The following is a 22,197-nucleotide window of genomic DNA, read 5'->3' as shown; positions in this document are numbered from 1 at the left end:
CGCGCTCTTCCTCCGGGCCCCATTCGAAGTCTACTTCTCTCTTCGTTAGCCTCGTCAGCGGTTTCGCCAGCTTCGCGAACTCCTTCACAAAAATACGGACAAGCCCCATCGTTCCTAGAAATCCTCGGACTTCGGTCACACTCTGGCAGGGTGGCCAGTCCCGGATCCGCTGTATCCGCCCTTCCTCCGGCACCCTCCCCTCGTACGTGCACTTGTGTCCCACTACAACGATGTTGGGCACACAGATGTAGGCCTTCTTCCCTGAGAACGTGCCACCAACCCGCTTCATCCGGTGTAGGATTCGGTTCATCACTTGCAGATGCTCCCAGACGAACCGCCGTATCCCTCCGCTTCCTTCGATCGTTTCGTACCCTCCGTCCGCTATCTCGTATCGCGTCTTCGGCCCTTTCACCGGCGCGTCGTCCACGAACGGAATGGTGAACCCCGGAATCTCGTCTCGGAGGATGAACGTAACGTCCCCGTGGACAATCTGCATCGCGTTGGTCCATCCCATGGGTACCGAAGTAAGGCGGAGTGCACCTAGCGGCGACTGGAATGTTGTCAGGTCTCGCGACCGGGCATCCAGTGTTCGCTGGTCGAAGGCTACGAACAGGTCCAACGACCCATAACAAGCCCTTCCTCCGAACGACTCCGCTAGCTGTTCCACAAATGGCGGCACCGACGAATCCTTGATGGTAACCGCGTTCAACGGCTGCAAATCGTGCACCAGCCGGAGGGACTTCCCATCCTTCTTAACCACACAGAACCACCGTGACCGGTACGACAAGCTTGAAGGTTCGTACACCCCGGATGCTATCTTGTCCTTGATGATTTGTACCACTTCGTCGTAGATCCCCGGCGGTATGGGTATGTTCTTGTGCGCCCATGGAATGTGTTCAACGGCCGGAATGACCACTGGGTCGAAGTACTCGTCTGTCAGCCGCCCCTTCTCTGTCCCGTCCCAGGCGAACACCTTCTCGTGCTCGGCCACCAACCAGTCCACCAGTTTAGCCTCCTCTTCCCACAAGAACCCGTCCTTCCGTACGTCCAGCTTCTCCCTCCGCGCTTCCGTATACCGCCCCCGAGGTTCAAACTCGCCCACCCTGGTCGGGAGCTCAGGCAGACCCTCCAGAGCGTTTCGCACTTCCCTCCGGACCACTCGAAACTCCTTGGGGAGCGTAGTGGCCACCGGTCGCACCTTCCGGGCCACCTTTTTGTACGCTAGTACGTGCGTTAATGCCCCGAGGTGGACCTCAAACGTCTCCTCCGGGTAGTCTTTCCCTCCCTCCTTTTCCCGCTCATCGCCAACCGTTTCGCCGTTTCCCTCCGCGTGATACAATGGAACAATATCGATTGAACCCGTCGTCGACGGGATGTTGCCAGTACATGCAGGGGTATACGACGAGTCGGCTAGCGATCTTTCTTCCTCTACCTTTGCTGACGCCGTTTCCTCCGTCCCGGGCTCATCGTCGTCGCAAAGGTACATAGACCAGAGGCATACTAGACCGTCTCCGCTCGCATTGCTCGCATCATCGACAATCAAAAACCCTCCTTCTCGCCTCCGTCCGTCTTCTTCCCTTCCGATCCGGCACTCCCCTCCCCGCCTTCGTCTGGCTGACGTGGCTTCCGTTCGTACGTCTGGATCATTACCCTCCGCTTCGTCTTCGGGTCGGTGAGGATGACCTCCATCCTCCCGTTCGGATGATCCTTCGTTTCACAGCTCGTTGCCGCAAAGAAGGGCCTGCTGAGAAGGACCTCGAACGGGGCGATGTCGACGATCTGCGCGTTTAGGAAGACTTCCACGTCCTCGTCGAAGACGAACCGTACCCCCACCGCCTTTCCGACCGTCCTGATCTGCGACTTGTTCGCCATCTCCATAAGCACCCCGTCGTCCACGCGGAGGCTCCCTCCGAGCCTCTCCCAGACGTCCCTCCATATGAGAACGACCTGTGATCCGGTATCTAGCACGCACTCGAGCCTGGCTACCCCGTTCACCGTTGGCCCTACCGTGCGGAGGTTGAGGGAGTCCCAACACTCGAAGTTCGCAATATTCCTTCCGGCCCCGACGAGGAGAGACGTCTCGCTGGCTTCCTCTTTCCCCTCTGCTACCATGCCCGACTGCAACGGGACGCGGTACGTTCGAGTACGCTCGTTCATGGCCTTTCGGAAATCGATGCTGACCTCGCCCAGCTCGTCCCACATCGGCCGGTCCCCGCCCTTCAGCATTCGGTCGACCAGCTCATCCGCCTTCCTCATCAGGTCCCGTTCCGCGTTCAGCTTCGTGGTGTACTTGTACTGCGGGTCACCCCTCGCCTTCCCTCCGGTTTTCGCTGGCTCCGGCAACACCGACTTTGCAGGGATCCCTGGTGGTTTTCCCGCGCTCCCCTTCATCGTACTTGCCTTGACACTTCCCCCACCAGCTACTTTGTCCTCGAACCTGACCTTCCTGGCTCCGCGCAGCTTCGCCGCTTCCGCCGCCAGCACCTCCGCCTTCTCTTCCAGTTCCTTCGCTTCCCGTTCCGTATCGTCACCGACAGACACCGCACTCGCGACGCTGAATCCTTCTACAAGCTCGACGAGGTGGGCCGAGAGATGCGGTGGGGCGTCCCGGGACGTATTCCCTCCGTCCTGCACGTTTCCTCCGCCCTTGTTCAGCCCTTCCGCTGCATGCCAGTTATCTATGTTTTCCTTCATCGTGCTCCCCCCGAGGTATCGCCCCGGGTAGTGCCCGTTCGGGAGGATGATCTTCCGCATCGCGTCGAACTGTATGCGGCCGTCCTTCGCGTACCGTTCCACCTCAGGACACTCCCTGAGGAAATGTTCCATGACTCCGCAGAAGTTACAGATACTCTGCCTGAACCCGGTCCCTCCGGTCGGCGGTCCACTGTTCCCGTACGTTCCAGTCCCTCCAGCTCTCGGCGCCCACCCTCCGGTTCCTCCAAAATTGGCTGAAGGCCCCGCAAAGGGTGCTGGGTATGCCCGGAACGAGGTACGAGAGGCCACATTCACTGGTAGGCTCCCTCCTCCGTTACCTTGGTGGTACTGCTGCAATACCAACACAAAGGCCCTCGTCATCACTTCGTACGTAGGCTCCGTCTTGATAGGGGTCGTCGCGCCGACACTCGTCGTTCCCGCCGTCCCGGTCGCGCTCGAAGGACTCGCCCCGTACCCAACAGCTGTCAGGCACCGTTGCGCGGCGTCGTGTAGGTCCGTAAGCTCAAAACCCTCCCACGGATCCTTCTCCGGGAACATCACTTCAGCGCGGCGCTGGATCGAGCCTTTCGTCTCGTCGTCGAACCCCGAGAGATACTTCATGCAGACCTCCTTCCGCGATACCGTGCCCTTCTTGTCAAGGAACATCGCAGCCGGAAGGAACTTGCGATAGTACGCCGCCTCCTCCCCTCGGGTCCTGGTCCCTGCTGCCCTCGATTCCTTAGATATAGTGTCGAGGTCCTCGGCCATGTACTTCGACGCTCCGTCCGACCCTGGGTACAGCTTCATCACCGCCTCCTTGAACTTATCGTACCTGTCGGCCCCTTTCTCCGACACCGTATCCCATATCTCTGCGTCGTCCGCCGACAGATAACGTTTCACCGACTCGACCTTCTTTACATCGTCGACGACTCCTGCGTAGGCAAAGAGCTCCTGCAGCTCCGAGAAATAACGGGCGAGTGCCCTAGGCGTACCGTCAAACTTCGGGGCCGACCTCTCTCCTCGGAGGGGCATCCTCCGGTTCGTGGATTCGGCCATACTGCTCGACGTAGTGGACACGGTAGACAGGGTTTCTGATGATTCGGAAGAGGACGCGACGTCTGAGGATGATTCGATGATTGGGAGGGGGCCCTTCTTGAATGTGTTCTGGAAGCACCGTATCTTCTCCTCCCCTGTAGGCTCTTATTACCGTACTGCAGTCCTCCTCACCAACGCATTGAACTGCTTCCGTCCCAACCAAATTGCTACGTTCTTTCATTGCGAGCCTCCCAAGATTGACGAGTACTTTCATGCGTAGATGATTCGTACAATATATACAAATAATGTACATGATCCATTGTTCACTCGCACTCCTGCCTGGCGAACTGCGAAATGGCATTCGCGATCTGTCCCGCAGACTCTCAGTTGTCGCGAGACACTGCATGAACAGCGTCGATGAGATGCTGATCGCGGGCCATGCGATCCTTGCGCTCCTTCTCTCTTGCAGCGCGTTCATCCGACATGAAATCCTTGAATTCTCGCAGGATGCTTGTGACTTCGTTGTCCGCCGGTGCCCTACGTCGTCGTGACTTCCGCGGTACGGCTGTTCCCTCCGTGCTATCCCGCTTACGCTTACGCTTTGGCGCGTTCTCCTTGTTCTGGCCGTTCTGGTCCTCTGCTTCGGCAGCATCAGAGCCTGCGTCTGGCCCCGGTGTGCCTGCGCCAGTACGTGTGTCAACTGCCTTCGCACCAAGGCCTGCTTGCTCAGGCTGCCCAGAGTCGCCCGACTGCACAGACGGGGTTCCAGCTCTGGAGTCCTGGCTAGATGTTTCGTCCGAGGAGTCTGCTTCGTGCAGCCTCTGCTGTCACATTGTCCTGAGGGATGCGTTCCGGATCTCTTCGCCCTGATGAACAAGTTGTTCTTTCCGCTGTATGATCAATCAGTGAGGCTCATAGGAGCAACAATGACGACGTACCGCTGCCTCCTCCCCCTTCTTATCTTCTGACAGACTTGTTGCCTTATCTCGTAGGCCAATGATGGCATCTATCTTCGCACTGATTGTGGTCTTTATCATTGGATTCTCGTTCAATGCGGCTGTGACTTGCGAACGGGGGTTCCAATGCTATTGACACAGCGCGGTGGTGACTCTGAACTCATAGACAAACGATATGAGAGAACGGTACGTACCTCGTGATTCGCTATTATCTGTAGGACTTTCCTCTTGATCGTCTCGCCATTGGAAGTCAAGCAGAGCTGCTGCGAGTGCAACTCCTCCGTGATGTCTCGCCAGGTCTTGGTTATCTTGCCGCGTGGCTGGATGAACGGGTCGTGTTGCTCTGTTAGCAGTACCATCTGCTGCAACTCGAGCGCCGAGAACCACGTCTGAGCTCTGTGAGCGCGTGGCTGGACCTCGGCGTCGGCCGGTGACATGGTGCCACCTCGAGCCTCACTTTCCTGTACCCGCATCTTGGCGGGCGCCGGCAAAGCCGCCTCCTCATTCTGTGGTGTTTCGTGGACATTGCTCTGCATGCTCGCGACTGGCTGCTGTTGGGGATGTTGGAGGATGGGTAAAAGGGGATGGGTCCATGTCGCAGCAGGCGGATCGACACGATTGTTGATCTGCAACAATTTTAGTACAGCAACAAAGAGAATAGAACCACCGTTTCGATGCTGGATCGAAGCGCACAGCCCAGCCGTCAGGCAAGGTCTGATCTAGAGCCGGGTCTGACATACTCAAAGCAGGCACTCCAAGTTGGGAGGTCACCCTGCCATAAACAGTTGAAGCTTTACCATAGAGAGCTGAGCAGCGACGGTGTGAGGTTGGTGTGAGGCGGAATAAAGATGAGATGTGGGAACTCATGACGTTGGCCGTGTGGCTCTACCCCAAGATTGCACCACCCAGACAACAGATCCGCACCACCCAGACCCGGTTCTGGGCCGCGTTCTGAGCATCCCTATTCCTTCCTCCTTTGACCGGTTATGAGTCACTGCCGAGTCGCGCTGAGTCGCAGTGAGTCACAGGATCATCTGTGCAGCCTATTCTTCGAGGTGAGTCGTCCCCCCCTGTTGCCCCTGGCTGGGCCTGAGTAGGGATGACTGAGGCGCGCATCATCGGTCCTTGGTCATGCACTACAGGTTCGCCTGCGCACAATGTACTGCGCATCGCACATACCGAGCTGTATTGCACGTACTGCGTGTCACCTGTACCGTGTGATAGACTGTACGTTGTACTGGGTATCGTGTGTTGTACGGCGTATTGTGCATCGTATACCGCGCATTTCGGTGGTTCCGCTGGTTCGTGCGCGCAGTGTGGTGTGTGCGTACAAGTGGTACGGTAGGCGTGCGTGGGCGGCGTATCGGCTGTGTGTGTCTGATCATGACACCTGTCCCTGAGCCAAACAATTTGGGCTCAGGACAACGTGCGTTGACCAGGCGGCGAGGGTGCATGCAGTGGCAAGCAGCATGCCCACATCATTGGACGGCGAGGGCGCATCAAGCGGTGAGGGGCGGCAGCCACGTTGCGCGGTGAGTCGCAAGCAGCACGGTCATGTCGAGCAATGCGGCAAACAGCATGGCTATGTTGTCATGGGTTCATCAGGTGGCAAGGGCACATTGAGTGGTGAGGGGTGTCAGCCATGTTGCAGCGGTCGCGCGCAGCACAGCCATGTCAAGCAATGAGCGCTGGCAAGCAGCACGGCCACACAAGTCGAGCATTGACCCGGCGGTGAGGGTGCATGCAGCAGCAAGCAGCGAGGGCACATTGAGCTGCAAGTAGCACGACTGCGTCGAGCCATGGCCGTGTCCAAGTCAAGCGTTGACCAGTGGTTACACGGCAAGGGTGCATGCAGCGGCGACCAGCGCAGTGGCCACATCATCAGGTGGCAATGGCGTGGCAAGCGGCGAGGGCATGTCAAATGGTGAGGGAGACACATTGAATGCGAGGGACGCCCATTGATACTAAATTGAGTGGCAAAGGAGGGCAGCATGCAGGCGGTGAAAATGCAACACCGGCGTGTGTGGAAGTTGATGGTAGAGGGAGAGGGTCAGAACAGGTAAGTGAAAAGCGGACCCACAAAGTGACTAGGTGACGAACCTTAAGGACGTCATGCAGTTGCATGGCAATCTCCCACTCTCTCTTGGTGAGCTTGTACTTGCACAGACCATGCTCTTGATCTTGTGTTATTGCAGTGATTCCAAGCCGATACTCCAACATGGCATCCAACATTTCAAATGTTGAATTCCAATGTGTTGCAACATTGTGTGGGAGTGTCTTCTTGGTGAGTTTTTCTTTCACTAAAAGTTTCCGCCAAAGTGGTGTGAGGATCGTCATGGAGTGGTGGATTGCCAGGGAGATTTTGCGGAGCTGAAAGCACAGCCCCTCTTGGTGAGTCATCCAGTCTCAACGTCGGTACATGTGCATGCTTATCTTGAACAGAACGAGCTTCACGGGTCGCACACCCTCAAGCTGTGCCCGACGTGCCTCTGGGTCGAGCTCTTCAAGTTCGTCGATGAGGCCAGAGACGTCATCTGCCTCAGTGTCCGCTCCCTCTGCATCACCCTCCAAGTCGAGGGCCTTCACTAGCTCCAAGAGATCCCTCTCAAAATTGTCAAGGGACGTGTCCGCAAAGTCGGGGATGTCTTCGTTCAAGGTACAGACATAAACCCCCCGGTGGGTCGGTACCCCCCAATGGGCCACCTTCCCATTCAGGTAATTTTTGACGCGGACGCCGACCCATCCCCGAGGTTGCGTGTTGGCTGTTTCCGTTTTTGGTATGGGTACCCCCTGATTAGGAAGGTGACCCATTGGGGGGTACCGACCCACCGGGGGGTTTATGTCTGTACTAGTACTGCCTTTCTTTCGCTTAATTGGCTCAAACTGATGCAGGAGCGCTTTTGCTACAAGGTTGATGATGTGGCAAAAGCAGTGTGTCCTGGTTTTCTGGCCGGGGAAGCATTCTATGTAGCACTTTGCGGTGGAGTCTGGGAGACTACATTGCAAGATCACTTGTTGACAGGTCAAATTTCTGACCTGTCAACAAGTGAACCTTGCGTGGCAAGTGGCTGAGCCTGTCGCACCAGACTCCATGTGTCTTCACTATCACTCTCATCTCATCCACCGTCTCTCAGGTCTACAATTCCTAGATATATACAGTTACACAAACACTCATCCATGTGTTCTCATGCATTTGGGCTTGCAGAGTATGAATTTGCAGTGACCAACAATCCCACGGAGTCTCTTGGGCAAATTGAGGCTTGAGAATGACAAATACCTATGGTCAGTAGTGCTGTTTCACCATACACAATGTTCCAACCCATGGTAGGTACTCCAAACACTATGAATTTGGCATACCTGTGGTTGTCCTGGCAAGTATTGAAGGTGTACTTGTGGATGCACCTGTGCGGCTGGAGCAAATGCCGCCCATGTTCTGGCTGAACAAGCCACACCCATCCCTTGTTGGTAGGGGACTGGCGGTGAACAACAGCTATCTACAGGTCATGGACACCTGCGAGGAAGCAGCCACAGCATGGACAGAGCAAGATGTTCACTGGCCCGTCCCTGGAGAGACCCCAGCCGATGCAACTGATGATGTAAGAATTCAGAATAAAATAATCAGTAGGCGCTCATGTTCAGGTAGGCTGGCTGCACATTGGTGCACGTGACCATGTGCACCTGTGGCCTGCTCACATTGGGCTTGATGGTGAGTTGGTCCCCAACTTGAGCCATGAGCATGATGTTCTAGCCGTGACTGTCATTGCAGAACAGTGAGTACATTGTGTGTACAAAGATATTCTGCTAATTGGGCTGTAGGGACATGGCCCCTGGCACGGTTGAAACCTACAATAGGCTTGGAGCCCTTATATGCATAACCTGCTTGCAGTGCCCAGTACGACAGGATCAAGAAGCAGTGGGTCAATGGTGCCAATGTTGAGTGTCTCTTCCACAAGCGTGAGGGTGTCCCAATATTGGTCAAGAGAAGCCAGAAGCTTGTGTGTACAACATTGGCCAATCTCACCAGTGCTCCCAGAAACTAATCAGTCCAAGCATTGGTGCAAAGCAGTTTGCAGAGGATGAAGTGGATGAGCCAGAGGATCTTTCCATACACTGTGAGCTAAATCAGGTGATTTTGTGCCTTTCTGTGGGTTTGATGGGCAGATAGACTGGCATGTAGATTGGTGCAAAGAACAGCATGCACATAATGTGTATGGTAGTACCCAACACCTACAAATTGCTGTACGACATCTAGTGCATGCACAGATCCTTCTGCATGGGGGACCTGGACAACGTCTGCTTCTCCAGCAGTCAGCTGAATGTCTCTGCACCTCAGTACTTGCATGAGGTTTGCAAAGGTATGTATCTAGCTCTCCTTATTCCACTTGCTGATGTCTTGTGTAGGCAAGATCAATGTTCCTCTCAGAGCTCCCTCCCATGGATGCAACTCTGCCAAAGAAAACTGTCTGCAAGGATGAGCATATTGACCCTGTGGTAGAGACTGTCCACAACATGATGTGCACCTGGCTTGGATTCCCTGAACCAACTTCTTTCCTGGCTGCTCTCTTTGTGAGCATGCTCGTGACAGCCTTTGCAACCAATGATGTCCTGTGTTCCTCGCCCTTCCCTTCTCCCCATGTCACAGCAATGCACTGAGCACATCAGTGACAAGTGCGTTGTGTTCCTGCATACAAATCCGGCTACACTGCCTGTACTCTCCAATCCTGAAGCCCTGGAGTAGCAGTCATTCCGCCTTTTCTGTTGCCTTCTGGCTGGTATACACTCTGGCACTATCCATACCAACCCTGTCCATGCTCAGGAGGCACAGAGAGTTGGGCTTATACGTCTTCAGGAGTTTGTCATGGAGTGCCTCCTTTATGTCCCGCACCTTCACGACAGCTCTATTCCCCTCCCGGAGTCACTCTCTGCACTTCAGTAATTGAAGGATGAGGACCATTGTGTACCCTTCTGCGAGCTTGCCATGGCCCGGAAGAAGATGAAATCCGAGTCTGGACCTTTCCACCCTACCAACATCTGCAAGCCTGGTGCACTTCCTAGCATGTTCATCTTCCATGGCATCACATTCTCCTGTCTATGATCCCTTGAACAGCCTTCTCTCTTTCCAAACCACGCAAACTTTCAGCATATGGTTGATATGTGTGGTCATGCCAATGAACTGTACTACATTTGCAACCCTGCAGGAGACGGCTCGTACAGCCAAGACTGCAAGACAGAGAATGCGGCAATGTACTTCAACCAGGAGGCTTTCCATGCCAAGCAGCTTTTGTGCAAGCAGCCGGTGAAGTACACAACAGCCTTGAAGGATTTGCAATTGTGCGGTGGTGAGCCAAAGAAGCGACTTCCTGGCATTGGTGCCCTTTCATCTACGCTGCTTGCCTCAGACTTTGTTTATTAAGGTATTGTTGCAGACCCTACAGCAGAGGAGATGGGAAGCACGGTATGGCACATCAAGTCAGGTGCGCTTGGTGGTCTTACCTACCTTCAAATCCTACTCTCTACCCGACACTACAAAGCAGAGCATTGGATTTGATGAGATAATGGTTGAGCACCTTCTGTGCAAGGTCGCTAGGTGGTCGCACTTCCATAAAGATTGATTCTGATGTGTTCAAATTTTATTTCCAATTGTTATGGAATGGTTGGTCCCTGTTTGTTCACATCACTATGTCATTTTCTTCTTCATCGCTCAGCTGAGCAACTATCTATCTTGGGCAGCTGATTGTAGCACCGGCTTGCCATCTGTACTGTATGCTACTGGACACTGCCCTTGTGATCCGCTTATGTGTTGATCCAAATTGATTGCTCCACTGTTGTTGTATTTAAACCTGCTGTACAGTCAAACTTCACATTTGACCTGGTTTTCTCAATTCTATCTCTGCTTGTCCCCTCTTCCTCTCTCCCTGGCGGCTGATGACAACCAAGCCCAGATAGAACCAACCAATCAGGAGTCCTTGAGGAAGCCTACACAGCTTGTCCTCTTGAATGCCCCATCTCAAATGCCCCATCGTACCGAAGCCTTAGATGAGAGTAAGCCCTAGTTAGGCTGCGTCTTTGGTTGAAGATAGTTCTTGTATAGGCTGTCGCCTTCCCAGGTGCTCCACTTCTTATTGTTGCATAACAACAATGTTGCAATTCGCCATAGCACTGCAGTTTCTATACTACACAATTGTAGGACACTGTACAGTACAACAGAACATGGAGATAATGTAGTCATCACAGCCACAGGTAAATAAGGTAACGGAGATAGCGCTGAGCGGTACTAGCTCAAGTCTCCCAACCTCTGAAAGCCATGCATTGTCACAGAATGTGGTGGCAGGCTGGATGACAAACAGGGCATGGTGCTACATATGAACACATGACTCTCCTGACATTGGAGAGCTGTGTGCTGTTGCCATTGGGTGGTGGCAAGAACATGTTTGACGTAGGAAGTGGATGGCCATGCCACCAGTCTTACAATGGACAGCAGGTGTCATTACATGCATGCGTACAGCTCTCCCAATGTTGGAGAGCTATGTGCTATTGCCATTGGGCGGTGGTGCACATGTGCCATAGAAGGTGGGTAGTTGTGCCCCAGGCCTGCAGTGGGAAGGTGGGGCTCTGCAGGGACAGTGAGTGCAGTGATGTGCACGCACACAGCTCTCTTGACATGGGAAAACCACGTGTATTGCCATTGGGTGGTGGCAGCACGTGTGTGTTGTATAAAGTGGGTGGTCATGCTGCAGGCCTGCTGCAGGTGGGATGAAGGCAGCAGGCTATGCAGGTGGACTGTGGGTGCCTTTACATTCATGTGCAGAGCTCTCCCAACATGGGAGAGCACTGAAAATTGACATATATAGCCCGCCCTTGTTGGGGATAGAGGCTTGATAGCCTCAGAGCACACAGAAACTTGTTAGAAGTATGTACTTACCAAGTGGCTGCATCAATGAAGGTTTGTTATGTGCTCATCTTACTCTCCTTATCTTTCCTTTATTCCACTCAATGGACATCAATGTAGCACTTTCATTGTTTTATTACCGAGGTATTGATTACCGACGTTTTGATGCTTTAGAAGCGCTTGTTACTGTATCTACTAAACGGACTATTACCGAGTCTCTAGTGTGTTCTTACTCATTATGACCAGATGCTTTCAGTACTGATACAAGAGCTATTGTATGCTCGGTAAATGGTGGTTATTACCTATCAATTACCGAGTTATAATGGTTTTGTTGATACATAGAAAGGAATGGCTGTGCAACAATTACCGAGCCATTCCCGAAGCTGTGTTGAATGGCTGTGCTATCCTTAGGCTGTACACCAAAAATGCGGATTCTTGCATGCCTCGGTAATGCCTCGGGAATCACAGTCCTGAAACAGTGGCTGTACTGTGGCTGTACTAGGATGACTTGGTGACATAGCTTGCCTCGTTGGAAACAATGAAGTGTAAGGCTATGATCCTATTGTTCTCCTAGAATGGCCTCTGAAGCGGTGTAAATGAGTTAAGGACATGTACTATACACTTCTACGACACTCCTTGATTTTCTATATACTTCCATGTAGCTCCAAATCACTTTTACCGAGGTTACTATTCCTATTGACTCGGCAATAAACTCGGTAACTAGCTGTCTATAAACAAAAACAGAACCATAACAACATGGCACTGTCTGACTGTTTACAAAACCACTACTGCAAGCTTCTGCATGTCAGCCAACAGTGGCAAAACCTCAAATATTGCAAATGGCATGGCTTTGGTCATGAACAAGGGCCAGTGGGTCCGGGTGAGCTTGCACTGGGATGTGTGGCCTGTCCAATGCCCGGAGTCAACCTCAAGGCAGGTTGGGAACAGGATCCCGACCGGTAAGCGCCCCGCTTGTTTGTTGCAGTCCGGGAGACAAGCCTTGTGGAAGTTTATGCAGACGTTTGTCATAGACAGCAACTTCAGCACCAAGCATTTGAAGATGCGCTGGCCCACAGATGATGTAGCTATTGGTGACAGGCATGGCTTCATGGTGACAGATGCACCATACAAGAATCACCTCTAGGGCACATTGGAACAGTGAGAGGTAGGTAGCTCAGTTTGGCAGTTTCTTAAGCTCAGGGCACTCTAGCAATCAAGCTGTCACGCTCATTGTGCCGTCAATCAAGCCAATGCCAACCGCCATGACATGGAAGCTACGGGCATTGGCACAGTTGCCTGTGGGTGACATGGTTGCTTCATCCCTCATGCGGTGGTGGATTTCCAGAAGGGGGAATGGTGAGTACAATATCCATTGTCTGCTTGAAGAGGCTAGCTTAAAGGCTCCAGGCAAATGAACATGGATTATGCACTTTCCCAGGCACTATGGCATCACACAGGCGTCCAAACGTTTCTTATCATGTACGACATCGCATACCAGTACAGCAAGAAGGTCCTGGGGAGGTTTTCTCAGGGCCCACACCTCAGCTGGCCTGAGGCGGCCGACATAATTTGGGGAATTGGCCTGTTCCACATCCACAGCCACCAGCACGACTGTTTACCAAAGTACTCGCCTTCATTCATTCCTGGCGCTGGGCAGGTAGACAGCGAGATCATTGAGACGTTATGGGCCCCGCTTAATCGCATACCAGGCAGTACGCGCGCCATGGCAACATCTCATAGGAAAGAGGTCATTGATGACCATATGAATGACACCAATTGGCGAAAGACAATCAGCATGGGTGTGTTCGCATTGCCAACACTGTCAGTCCCCTGCTTACCCAAAATGCAGTGAAGATGCTGTCTCAGAGGTTCATCCAGACTGAGAAGCAACAGGAGCTGTGCCAAGAGCTGCTACAGGAACTCAAGGAGTCTAGCGACACAGAACTGTTGGCCAAATGGAAGGAGCTTGAAATGAGAGCACGGATGGAGAGAGGACAAGATCTGTTGGTCATGGAGTCCTATGAGGTCACCCAAGAGAAAGGTGCACGCTTGTTGCATCAATATTGTTGAGCTCGAATTTATTCCACATTCCTGCAGATTATTCTGAGCTCCATTGCCCTGTCCAAGTCATAATATGCGTCCTGGTGTGTTCTCCTTTATTCCACATGGACGCCATTACTGTACCATGCATACTATATTTTTTCCAACCTCTTTCCCTTCAGTCTACCATTTTCTATAATGTTTGACACTTCTGGGATTTGAACCATTGCACTCACGAGCTTTTCACTTGTTTGTTGATTTCGACTTTGTGGCTGTTCTACTATACAGATGTGGCTGTATTACGTAACACAGGCCGTAGACAGTTCGCCTCGTCGAGCTCTAAGTCCCTAAGACTTTACAGAGCTCGACTTAGGTGTGTATCTTTGCTTTCTTGAATATAAAGACTTTACAGAGCTCGACTTAGGCCTTTGGAATCGCTCTGAGGCGCACTGCAGCCAACAAATATATCCGAGATGCAGTCTTGGCAGTGATGCAGCCCCTAGTAAGAAGCAGATGCAGCTTCTGCTTGAACAAGAGGAGGGCAAACAGAAGGACAGCCCCGGATCTACGTCGTGGCTGGCGGAGGGAATCTTGATTCAGGAGCAACAGTGGGTGCTGTGATCTGAGAGTTGGTATTGCGCTGATGTGAACAGGCTTGCCATAAGAGTGCTGGCACGAAAGCTGAAGAAGCAGGCCTTACTGCCGGACAGACTCCAGCTTGTGGAGAAGGACAACAAATTGAAGCAAGCAGTGGATCGCTTTTCGAGCAAAGCAGCTGGCTACTGGAAGTGTGCTGACGATGAGGAGGCAGACAATGAAGTGGCCCGACGCCCTGGGGTCTACACTGGAGAGGAATGGGAGGATCTTGAAGAGGAACCTGATTTGGGCAAGGACCACATAGTGATGGATGAACCTGAAGATGAGATATTGCCAGAGTCCATCTCACTTCCACTGCCATCAACATTGGGGAAGGTGAGGTTGGAAGAGCTGGGGAAGGTCAAGATGGATTGTCGGGAGCTCTGCCTGTGGGAGGGTCAGGCAAACGATGCCCTCCACTGACTTCATATGGCCCTCGGCATGAAATTTGTTCTATTCTGCACAAAGATTCGCCTCGCTAACAGCCAAAGGACAAAGACGAGAGCATACAAGGACATCAGCGGAGTGACGAAGGTCATCACAGAGTGCACCTGCCTGTACACCTTGGCTCAAACGGGCATGACACGGGTGCTGATGGGGGATGCCAAAGTGGCCAAAATGGAGAAGCAGTTCAAAGACTATCACAAGGCCATGGGCCGGGACTCATCACAGCAAAAGGGAGTGGGAAGCTCTGGGCAGTCATTGCAGCCAAACAGCAGTGCCCAGGTGGAAGCCAAGCAGGTGTTTTGTGAATGGTTGAAGACGCTGCCACCACAGCTGCAGCGATACCGACCTCTGACTAAAGAGGATCTCAAGAAGACGATGCACTTGCTAGACCACACAGAGCAGAAAAGCTGTCACAAAGAGCTATCATGGATATGGGCAGTTGATGTGGGAGGGGATACGGAGAGCTCAGAGTGGCTAACAAATATTGCCTTACTGATCTGAGGAAAGTGCTCATGGGCCCTCAGTGCACCACGTGAACTGGCTGCGAGAGAAGGCCAAGTGTGACCACTGGCGAGAGCAGCTGGTCCTGGTGGGTGAGGAGATGCAACAGACGGCCCGCTCATTGGAGTTCAAGGCCCATCAGTGGAAGATATGGTGTCACGGGGGTTCAGGACACGTGGCGACAAGCGGCGCTGTGGCTCAGTCTAGCAGCAGATGCCCATGCAGCTGTTGGCTGCAGTGCGCCTCAGAGCGATTCCAAAGGCCTAAGTCGAGCTCTGTAAAGTCTTTATATTCAAGAAAGCAAAGATACACACCTAAGTCGAGCTCTGTAAAGTCTTAGGGACTTAGAGCTCGACGAGGCGAACTGTCTACGGCCTGTGTTACGTAATACAGCCACATCTGTATAGTAGAACAGCCACAAAGTCGAAATCAACAAACAAGTGAAAAGCTCGTGAGTGCAATGGTTCAAATCTCAGAAGTGTCAAACATTATAGAAAACGGTAGACTGAAGGGAAAGAGGTTGGAAAAAATATAGTATGCACGGTACAGTAATGGCGTCCATGTGGAATAAAGGAGAACACAACAGGACACATATTGTGACTTGGACAGGGCAATGGAGCTCAGAATAATCCGCAGAAATGCGGAATAAATTCGAGCTCAACAACTGTCGTACAGGCGGGACAACTCTGGTACCCGCCTCCATAGTGCGGCTTGTTTGACAGGTGGCACAATGGGCGAGAGACAGTAAATACAAATCACACTATGTCAAGCAGACACTTCACCATGTCTTGAGTAGACCATGACACTTGTGGTGCCCCAGCAACCGTGCATACTTTGTCCCAAAATAACCAGAGGAAGGAGCCAAGGTCCCCTGTGCATTCCTCCATAGCGCGCGGCAGCATGTGCGTGCAGTCTATTCCCTTGTTGAGCCTTTGCGCAAAGGAATGAGGGTATCCTCAAGATAACAATCTGAGCACTGATGATATTACAGACCACATACTGCACAGCACTTGAGCCTAATTACAAATGCATGTGACGGGATTCTAGTACCAAACCAACACTGGGAAAGATAACACAAGAGGGTCAAGAAAGAATCAAGAAAACAACCACAGTCGGGCAAAAGCCCACGCCCGAAGGGTGCAGCAATCCGATGCAAGTCCCCGTGCTGTCCGATGGCAACCTGTGGTGCGGTGGGTAGGACACAAAACTTGTAAGTGCTATGGACAATACGTAGTACCCACATCCAAGATGAGAGAACTAAAGCTACACCGTGGGTGTATTGAAGTATGTACTGCTGACAAGAGTCAAGAGTGACAAAGGGAAGGCATGATTCTTGCCACTATTATGCTGTGGTGCATATTCTTTCAGCCCATTGTGGCGATAGGGGATACATGAAGATGCTATCCGTGTACCTCCATAGTGCGCCTCAGAGGCATAGTGCCCCCTCCGCAGCCCAGGCAGCTCTGGTGAGGGAGTCTTGAGTTTCTACATGATCACAAAAAGGCTACTGATGTTTGTTACACCAATGACCTTTTGTGGGTCAGTGAATGCAGAACAGTAGGTTCATTAGGAGATATTCTAATGACACTACAAAGGTTTGTATGTGGTTACTTATAAAAAGTGATGTTTTTATCTCATCTTGTAGGGAATGGTTAATAAGCTTACTTCAGCTTCATTGATTGAGCTTGAAATGCATTGCTTGCATGAGAAAATGACATTATGCTTTTTTAACAATTCATATCAATTGGGAAGTAATCAAATTCAAGGAACACCATAGAGTCTGTTTATCACAAATGAATACATTATAGTAACAATCATAAATCAAGGTTGAACCATCTGGCATTTCCAGAAAAGTCAATGAGTCCCAACTGTAGCAGAGCAATATAACTAGCTTCCCATGTATTAATTCTATAGAATTCATATGGGATTGGTTTCTACATACAGATACATATGTAGGGTGTCTTTGTAATGAGAACATCCATCATAACATAGCAGAATGTATGAGGATAAATGAACATGTATCAGCAACCCATCCATATGTCCCTGCTCCCTTCTTACTCTCCTCACTATGGCAGTATTCTTTGCCCACATTAGGTTAGTGGCTATAATGTATGTTCATGCAGCCAGCAGCACATATGCCAAATCTCAGAGCTTAATCTTCCAAGCTGTAAGTGCTACCAACTTTAGTGTGGGCGCTAGAATCAGCCAGAAGTTGTCATAGTACTACACATTTGTAATGTAGTGTTCTGTCTACTGTACAATAACAACAGCATGAGATGTACACATCCTTGTAGTCTCATCATAATAGTTGCTTATCAACCCAATGTTCCCCACAAGATGAGATACAAATATGTGTAGTGCTATCAATAAGCTTACTTACTGGCTGAACAAGAAAAGCTGCTGTACTGGGCTAAGCATTGAAAATCCTTGAAGTGTCAATAGAAGATTTACTTATCAATAGACTATTCCCTACACAATGAGCTATAAACATCACTTTTTATAAGTAACCACATACAAACCCTTGTAATGTCATTAGAAGATTTACTAATGAACCTACTGTCCTGCATTCACTGAAACACAAAAGGTCATTGGTGTAACAAACATCAGTAGCCTTTTTGTGATCATTGTCAACACCATTATTCCTCAGGTTTAGCACAACTGGGCACCGAGATTACATTGTCCACTCAGTGCCGAGGTTTGCAGTTGCTTCGGTGCCGAGTGTTTGGTGTAACCTTGGTGCCGAGACTTGGTGCACCCTCGGTGCCGAAGCAAGTGCAACCTCGGCGCCGAGGCGAAGTGCAAACCTCGGTGCTGAGACTTGGTGCACCCTCGGCACCAAAGCAACTGCAAACCTCGGTGCTTGTGCAAAACACTGAGACCTGTTGTAACTATGATTTGGGGAGCTAAACACATGTGCAAGAATAGCTTTTGAAGCAATTCCAGCCTGAAAAACCTGGATCTGGTCTGTTTCCAGGCTAGAAAGCTCGTTTATGGTGCTTTTGAAGCATGGGCATGGTTTGTATGTACCTAATAAAATTGGGAACATGTAAGGGAATGCTTGTCAATGTATTCCAAGCCCAAAAAATCTAGGTCCAGTGTGTGTATGGTCCATAAACCTCAGTGCATCTTCGAATATGTGTTCTGAGATGTTTGGCACAATTATCATTCAGATTCCATATGACCGGCCGGTTCGTTTCTGATGTAGGTCTGTTATGACCGGCCGGTCTGTTTTTGGTGTAGGTAGACTATGACTGACCGGTCCTTTTGCAATGCAGGTATATGACCTCCAGCCAGTATGTTATAGATGTAGGTACATGAACTGCGGGTGCATTATAAGTCAAGGTATATGAGCTCTGGCTGGTGCATTGATAATGTGAATGTATGAGCTCTGGCTGGTGCATCAATGATGTGGGTATATGTGCTCCGGCCGGTTTGTTATAAATGTAGGTGCCTGATCTTGGCCGGTCCATTTACAACCATAAAATAAATTCCGGACCATTGTTCAGTAACACTTGTTGATTTTCCGGGAACTATTGCCAGCCGGTCCGTTTAAAATAAGACCGAGTCTGCTAACAATGGGCACCTCAGGTGCCGGCCAGTGGGTTTGCAACCTCCGGACACATTCCTCCAGCCAGCATTGGGTTTCCGTTGACAATGGGGAATATGCAGCCCGGGTGTACCGTTAGGAACATAAAAGTGCACTCATTGGGCTCGATTCTAACAGAAGCGGTCCTAAGTCGGCCACGTGCTGCCCACATTTGGTCAGTACTACCCCCAATTGGCATTGGTGTTTGCAGTCGGTTACGTAGAAGCATTCAGGGTAGTGAATTGCAGGGGTAAACCCCCGGGTGTCCGGGAGCTTACCCGTACCCGTATCCGCAGGGGTCAGGGTCCCGCCTGGCGGGTATGGTATGGGTCATCCGTGGGTCTTGCAGGTTACCGTGGGTGCGGGTATTGGCGAGGGTCGGGCGGGTGAGGAGGCGAGGGTCGGGGTGAGGTGGCGAGGGTCGGCGGCAACTCGGACATGCGCAGCGCGAGCATGCGAGGACACAGGCAATTGCCCGTGTGTGCTGCGTGCGCGTGTGGGCAGGCCACGAGTGTTGTGTCCTCGGTCACGGTTCGTGCGGCCTGTGCTGCGCACATTGTGTCCGTCGGCCGGCCATTGTTGGGCAGTTACCCTGCCTGCTGATGGTCGCCATGCGTGAACCGGGTGTTTGCACGAGCGCGCAGGGTGGGGATAGTGGCACTCACCTGCCTGTCTGCTCACTGCCAGCCTGCTCGGTCTTGACCTCGCCCCTACCCGTTCCGCTGTTTGCTTGCACTCGACCTTGTGCATGCGGCAGGCATTCGTCGGCCATCGTTGTGTGTGGGGCATTTGCCCTGTGCCTGCTTGCGGTCGTTGTGCATGTTGCCTGCGCGGGCAGTTTGAACGCTTAACCACATGTCTGCTCCGCATCCTTGGATGCATTTAAGACAGCAGTGGTGAGGGTGAATGAATGTACCTTATGTGCGCGTGCTCAGCCACGCGCAGCCTCTCCTCTCTTGCCCCATCCCTCAGAGAGTACCCAGCGACACTTGTGGCGTTGCTGGCGGTACCCCCGGCCAGCTGGCCGGATGCAATGCATGCTGCATTGCTCGCGTTTGAGACGCAAGCACGCAGGCCTGTTGTAGCTGGCTGGCGGCACAGTCTCACGCCAGTTTCTTGCGTGTCGCGCCGCCAGCTGCTCGTCATTCTTTGCGTTGAGTGCGGGAACAGCGAAATTTGTCTGGCGCATCAGTGAAGGCCGGGCAGCAGCAAGGTCGCGCTGCCTCACCATCGACAGCACCATGAACGCAATGCGCTGGCGGTGGCGGGGAGAGTGACAGAGACAGCGGGCATCCAGATTGGGATGTGAGGGGCTGCGGGGTGCTGCTGGGACGGTGAAGAAGCAGGTGCATGGATTGAGGTGGAGGGAGGAGAGTCAATACAAGAGTCTAGCAGAAATTTGCACACAACGCGCTCGGGTGCTCGCACGATGGTGGAGAGTTCCCATGGGCATTCAAACCAGTGTGTCTGGCACCAAGTGAGTCGCGCTGGAGCGGCAGGTACCGGTGGCGGGTCTGTGGGTCCGGATTTGGCTACCCATATCCCTACCCAGCGGTACCCGTACCCGTGACCCTCGCGGGTTGCTCGTACCCCTGCAATGCACTAATTCAGGGTGGAAGGTTGTTGCATGGAAGGTTGTAAAAGGCATAAAGATGATGCCCCGTTGGGCTGGCACTTTGAAGCAGTTGGCGCCGCCCACGAAAATTTCATGAACTGGCCCAAAAGTGTTGGCAAGTGGCATATCTCCTCAACTCACTATGTCACTCCAAATCATGCCCTGGCAGCCAGAGCAGCTCCCAACACTGCAGCGCTCAGTTACGATCCCTGAGGTACGAAGGAATCGTTCTTATGACTGGAGGGGATGAAACGCCTTACAGTGGCGCCCGATTTGGAAGGAGTCCACGTGACTTTTTGAGGCCCAGATAAGCAAATATAAGTAACTGATACTAATGTCCTATTAGCGGGACCTAAAATTTGAAACTCCCAGATGACGCGACTTGCACCAACAGATACAAATAAATGCTGTGGCTGGCTGCTCTGTCCTGGGGTGAGGGGCCATGAAACGCACTCCAGTGGCGCCCAATATGGAAACTGGGGACAGCAATCATATATCTTGCTGGCTGGCTGGCTACCATGGCAGTGGCCACATTCTGTTGGCTGTCTATAGTGTCAATCAGTAATCAACTATACATTTTATTGTGGAGCTCCTTCTATAACCTTGCTATCCCATGTCCAAAGAGTGTTGTATTTGTACACATGACTTTGAGGAGAGTGACATAGGTGACCATCTGACTATAGCAAGCAGAGGGACTAGGTATCCAGGGTATAGCAAGATTATACCAGATTATCTAGTTATGAGCTTGTGCTCGCGCTATCATTTGCATCAAATGCTCCTCCATTGCTGCCAAGTGTTCATCAAGGGTCTGCAGGGTTTCCTCATCTGTTACTTCATCCTCTGCATCTGCGGTGAGCTGCGACCACATATCCTCCATTGCTGTGAGCCGCTGGTCAAGGTTCCACAGGATTTCTTCTTCAGTCATATCTTCATTTGCTTCCGCCATCAGCTGCGTCCACTTTTCCTCCATTGCCTTCAGCCGCTGGTCAAAGGTCTCCAGGATTTCTTCATCAGTCATCCCCTCGTAGGCCTCTGCTGGCATGCACTCAAAAGGCTTGGCCTGGGAGTTGACCATGTCTTCATCTACTGATTCCTGATCCATTGCGTTGAAGTTGCATCCACTGTCATTGCTGCTGCCATTAGCATTGTGGTAGTCCCAATAGTGCCTGCTGTTCATTCATGAACATACTATCGGCATTGTTACAAGTGGTCCTGTCTACGTACAAGGACAAGAATGGGTTCTGTATGGGCGCCATAGTGGCTGGATTGACCCAATACATATACCAGGGCCCAGCTGTCCCGTGCGTGGGTTGAGCTGTTGACATGACCGTGGCGGCGGTATGGTTGGTGATGGGCGTGGGGGCAGACATAGCCACAGGAATTGTGATGCCGGGGAGGATCAATGTTGTGGTGTTATGGAAGTGCAACTTTAATGATAGATGTAGACGCCCGTCTAGGAAAATTGCCCTTGTTAAGCGCTCTTGTCTAGTGCTTGGTGGCATTTGCTCAGATGTCTGATCCTCATCTGACTGATGAAGCCCCTGACAGGGCCATCAGAGGAATTGCACAAAATCCCGATTGACATGGGTCACTTGGGGTGACCCGGTCATATTTGTTTGGCTACGCCCATGTATTTGTGGTGCTTCAAATGGCTTAGTTTACGTCAAACACATGTGTACTTACAGTGGTGCTTAATGACGCTTAATGGCTTAGCGTGTCAAGTTTGGTGTAGTAACAGCCTGCAAACGGTAAGCCGCCTAAGACAGCTAAGCACATCAAGTGAGTTGTCAAGCCATGC

The 22,197-nt window shown here is 51.9% G+C and overlaps 5 protein-coding genes across 5 annotated transcripts; 2 read left to right on the top strand and 3 right to left on the bottom strand.

The window, feature by feature from the left end:
- Window positions 1–1,539: 1,539 nt before the first annotated feature.
- Window positions 1,540–3,750, bottom strand: C8Q71DRAFT_720559 (uncharacterized protein; the record flags this gene model as incomplete). Its single annotated transcript, XM_047921375.1, has 1 exon — window positions 1,540–3,750. The coding sequence occupies one exon, from the start codon at window positions 3,748–3,750 to the stop codon at window positions 1,540–1,542; it is 2,211 nt and encodes a 736-aa protein (XP_047782630.1).
- A 362-nt stretch (window positions 3,751–4,112) lies between these two features.
- Window positions 4,113–5,122, bottom strand: C8Q71DRAFT_853729 (uncharacterized protein; the record flags this gene model as incomplete). Its single annotated transcript, XM_047926973.1, has 4 exons — window positions 4,113–4,553; window positions 4,605–4,619; window positions 4,668–4,814; window positions 4,880–5,122. The coding sequence occupies 4 exons, from the start codon at window positions 5,120–5,122 to the stop codon at window positions 4,113–4,115; spliced, it is 846 nt and encodes a 281-aa protein (XP_047782629.1).
- Window positions 5,123–8,104: 2,982 nt separating this feature from the next.
- C8Q71DRAFT_720557 (uncharacterized protein) lies at window positions 8,105–9,160 on the top strand (the record flags this gene model as incomplete). The annotated part of the gene is made up of 8 exons (XM_047921374.1): window positions 8,105–8,281; window positions 8,325–8,391; window positions 8,434–8,455; window positions 8,572–8,680; window positions 8,710–8,797; window positions 8,903–8,924; window positions 8,949–9,040; window positions 9,087–9,160. 8 exons carry the CDS (start codon window positions 8,105–8,107, stop codon window positions 9,158–9,160), a joined length of 651 nt encoding a protein of 216 aa, XP_047782628.1.
- A 3,891-nt stretch (window positions 9,161–13,051) lies between these two features.
- Window positions 13,052–14,673, top strand: C8Q71DRAFT_853727 (uncharacterized protein; the record flags this gene model as incomplete). Its single annotated transcript, XM_047926972.1, has 4 exons — window positions 13,052–13,373; window positions 13,424–13,615; window positions 14,111–14,222; window positions 14,268–14,673. 4 exons carry the CDS (start codon window positions 13,052–13,054, stop codon window positions 14,671–14,673), a joined length of 1,032 nt encoding a protein of 343 aa, XP_047782627.1.
- Window positions 14,674–21,132: 6,459 nt separating this feature from the next.
- C8Q71DRAFT_720555 (uncharacterized protein) lies at window positions 21,133–21,769 on the bottom strand (the record flags this gene model as incomplete). Its single annotated transcript, XM_047921373.1, has 2 exons — window positions 21,133–21,565; window positions 21,624–21,769. 2 exons carry the CDS (start codon window positions 21,767–21,769, stop codon window positions 21,133–21,135), a joined length of 579 nt encoding a protein of 192 aa, XP_047782626.1.
- Between the last annotated feature and the right edge of the window lie 428 nt (window positions 21,770–22,197).

The sequence above is a fragment of the Rhodofomes roseus genome, assembly GCF_022264815.1.
Source record: "Rhodofomes roseus strain CIRM-BRFM 1785 chromosome Unknown C8Q71scaffold_3, whole genome shotgun sequence".
Lineage (NCBI taxonomy): Eukaryota > Fungi > Basidiomycota > Agaricomycetes > Polyporales > Fomitopsidaceae > Rhodofomes > Rhodofomes roseus.
Note: the sequence above shows the minus strand (reverse complement) of the source record. Positions and strands in the feature narration are given on the sequence as shown.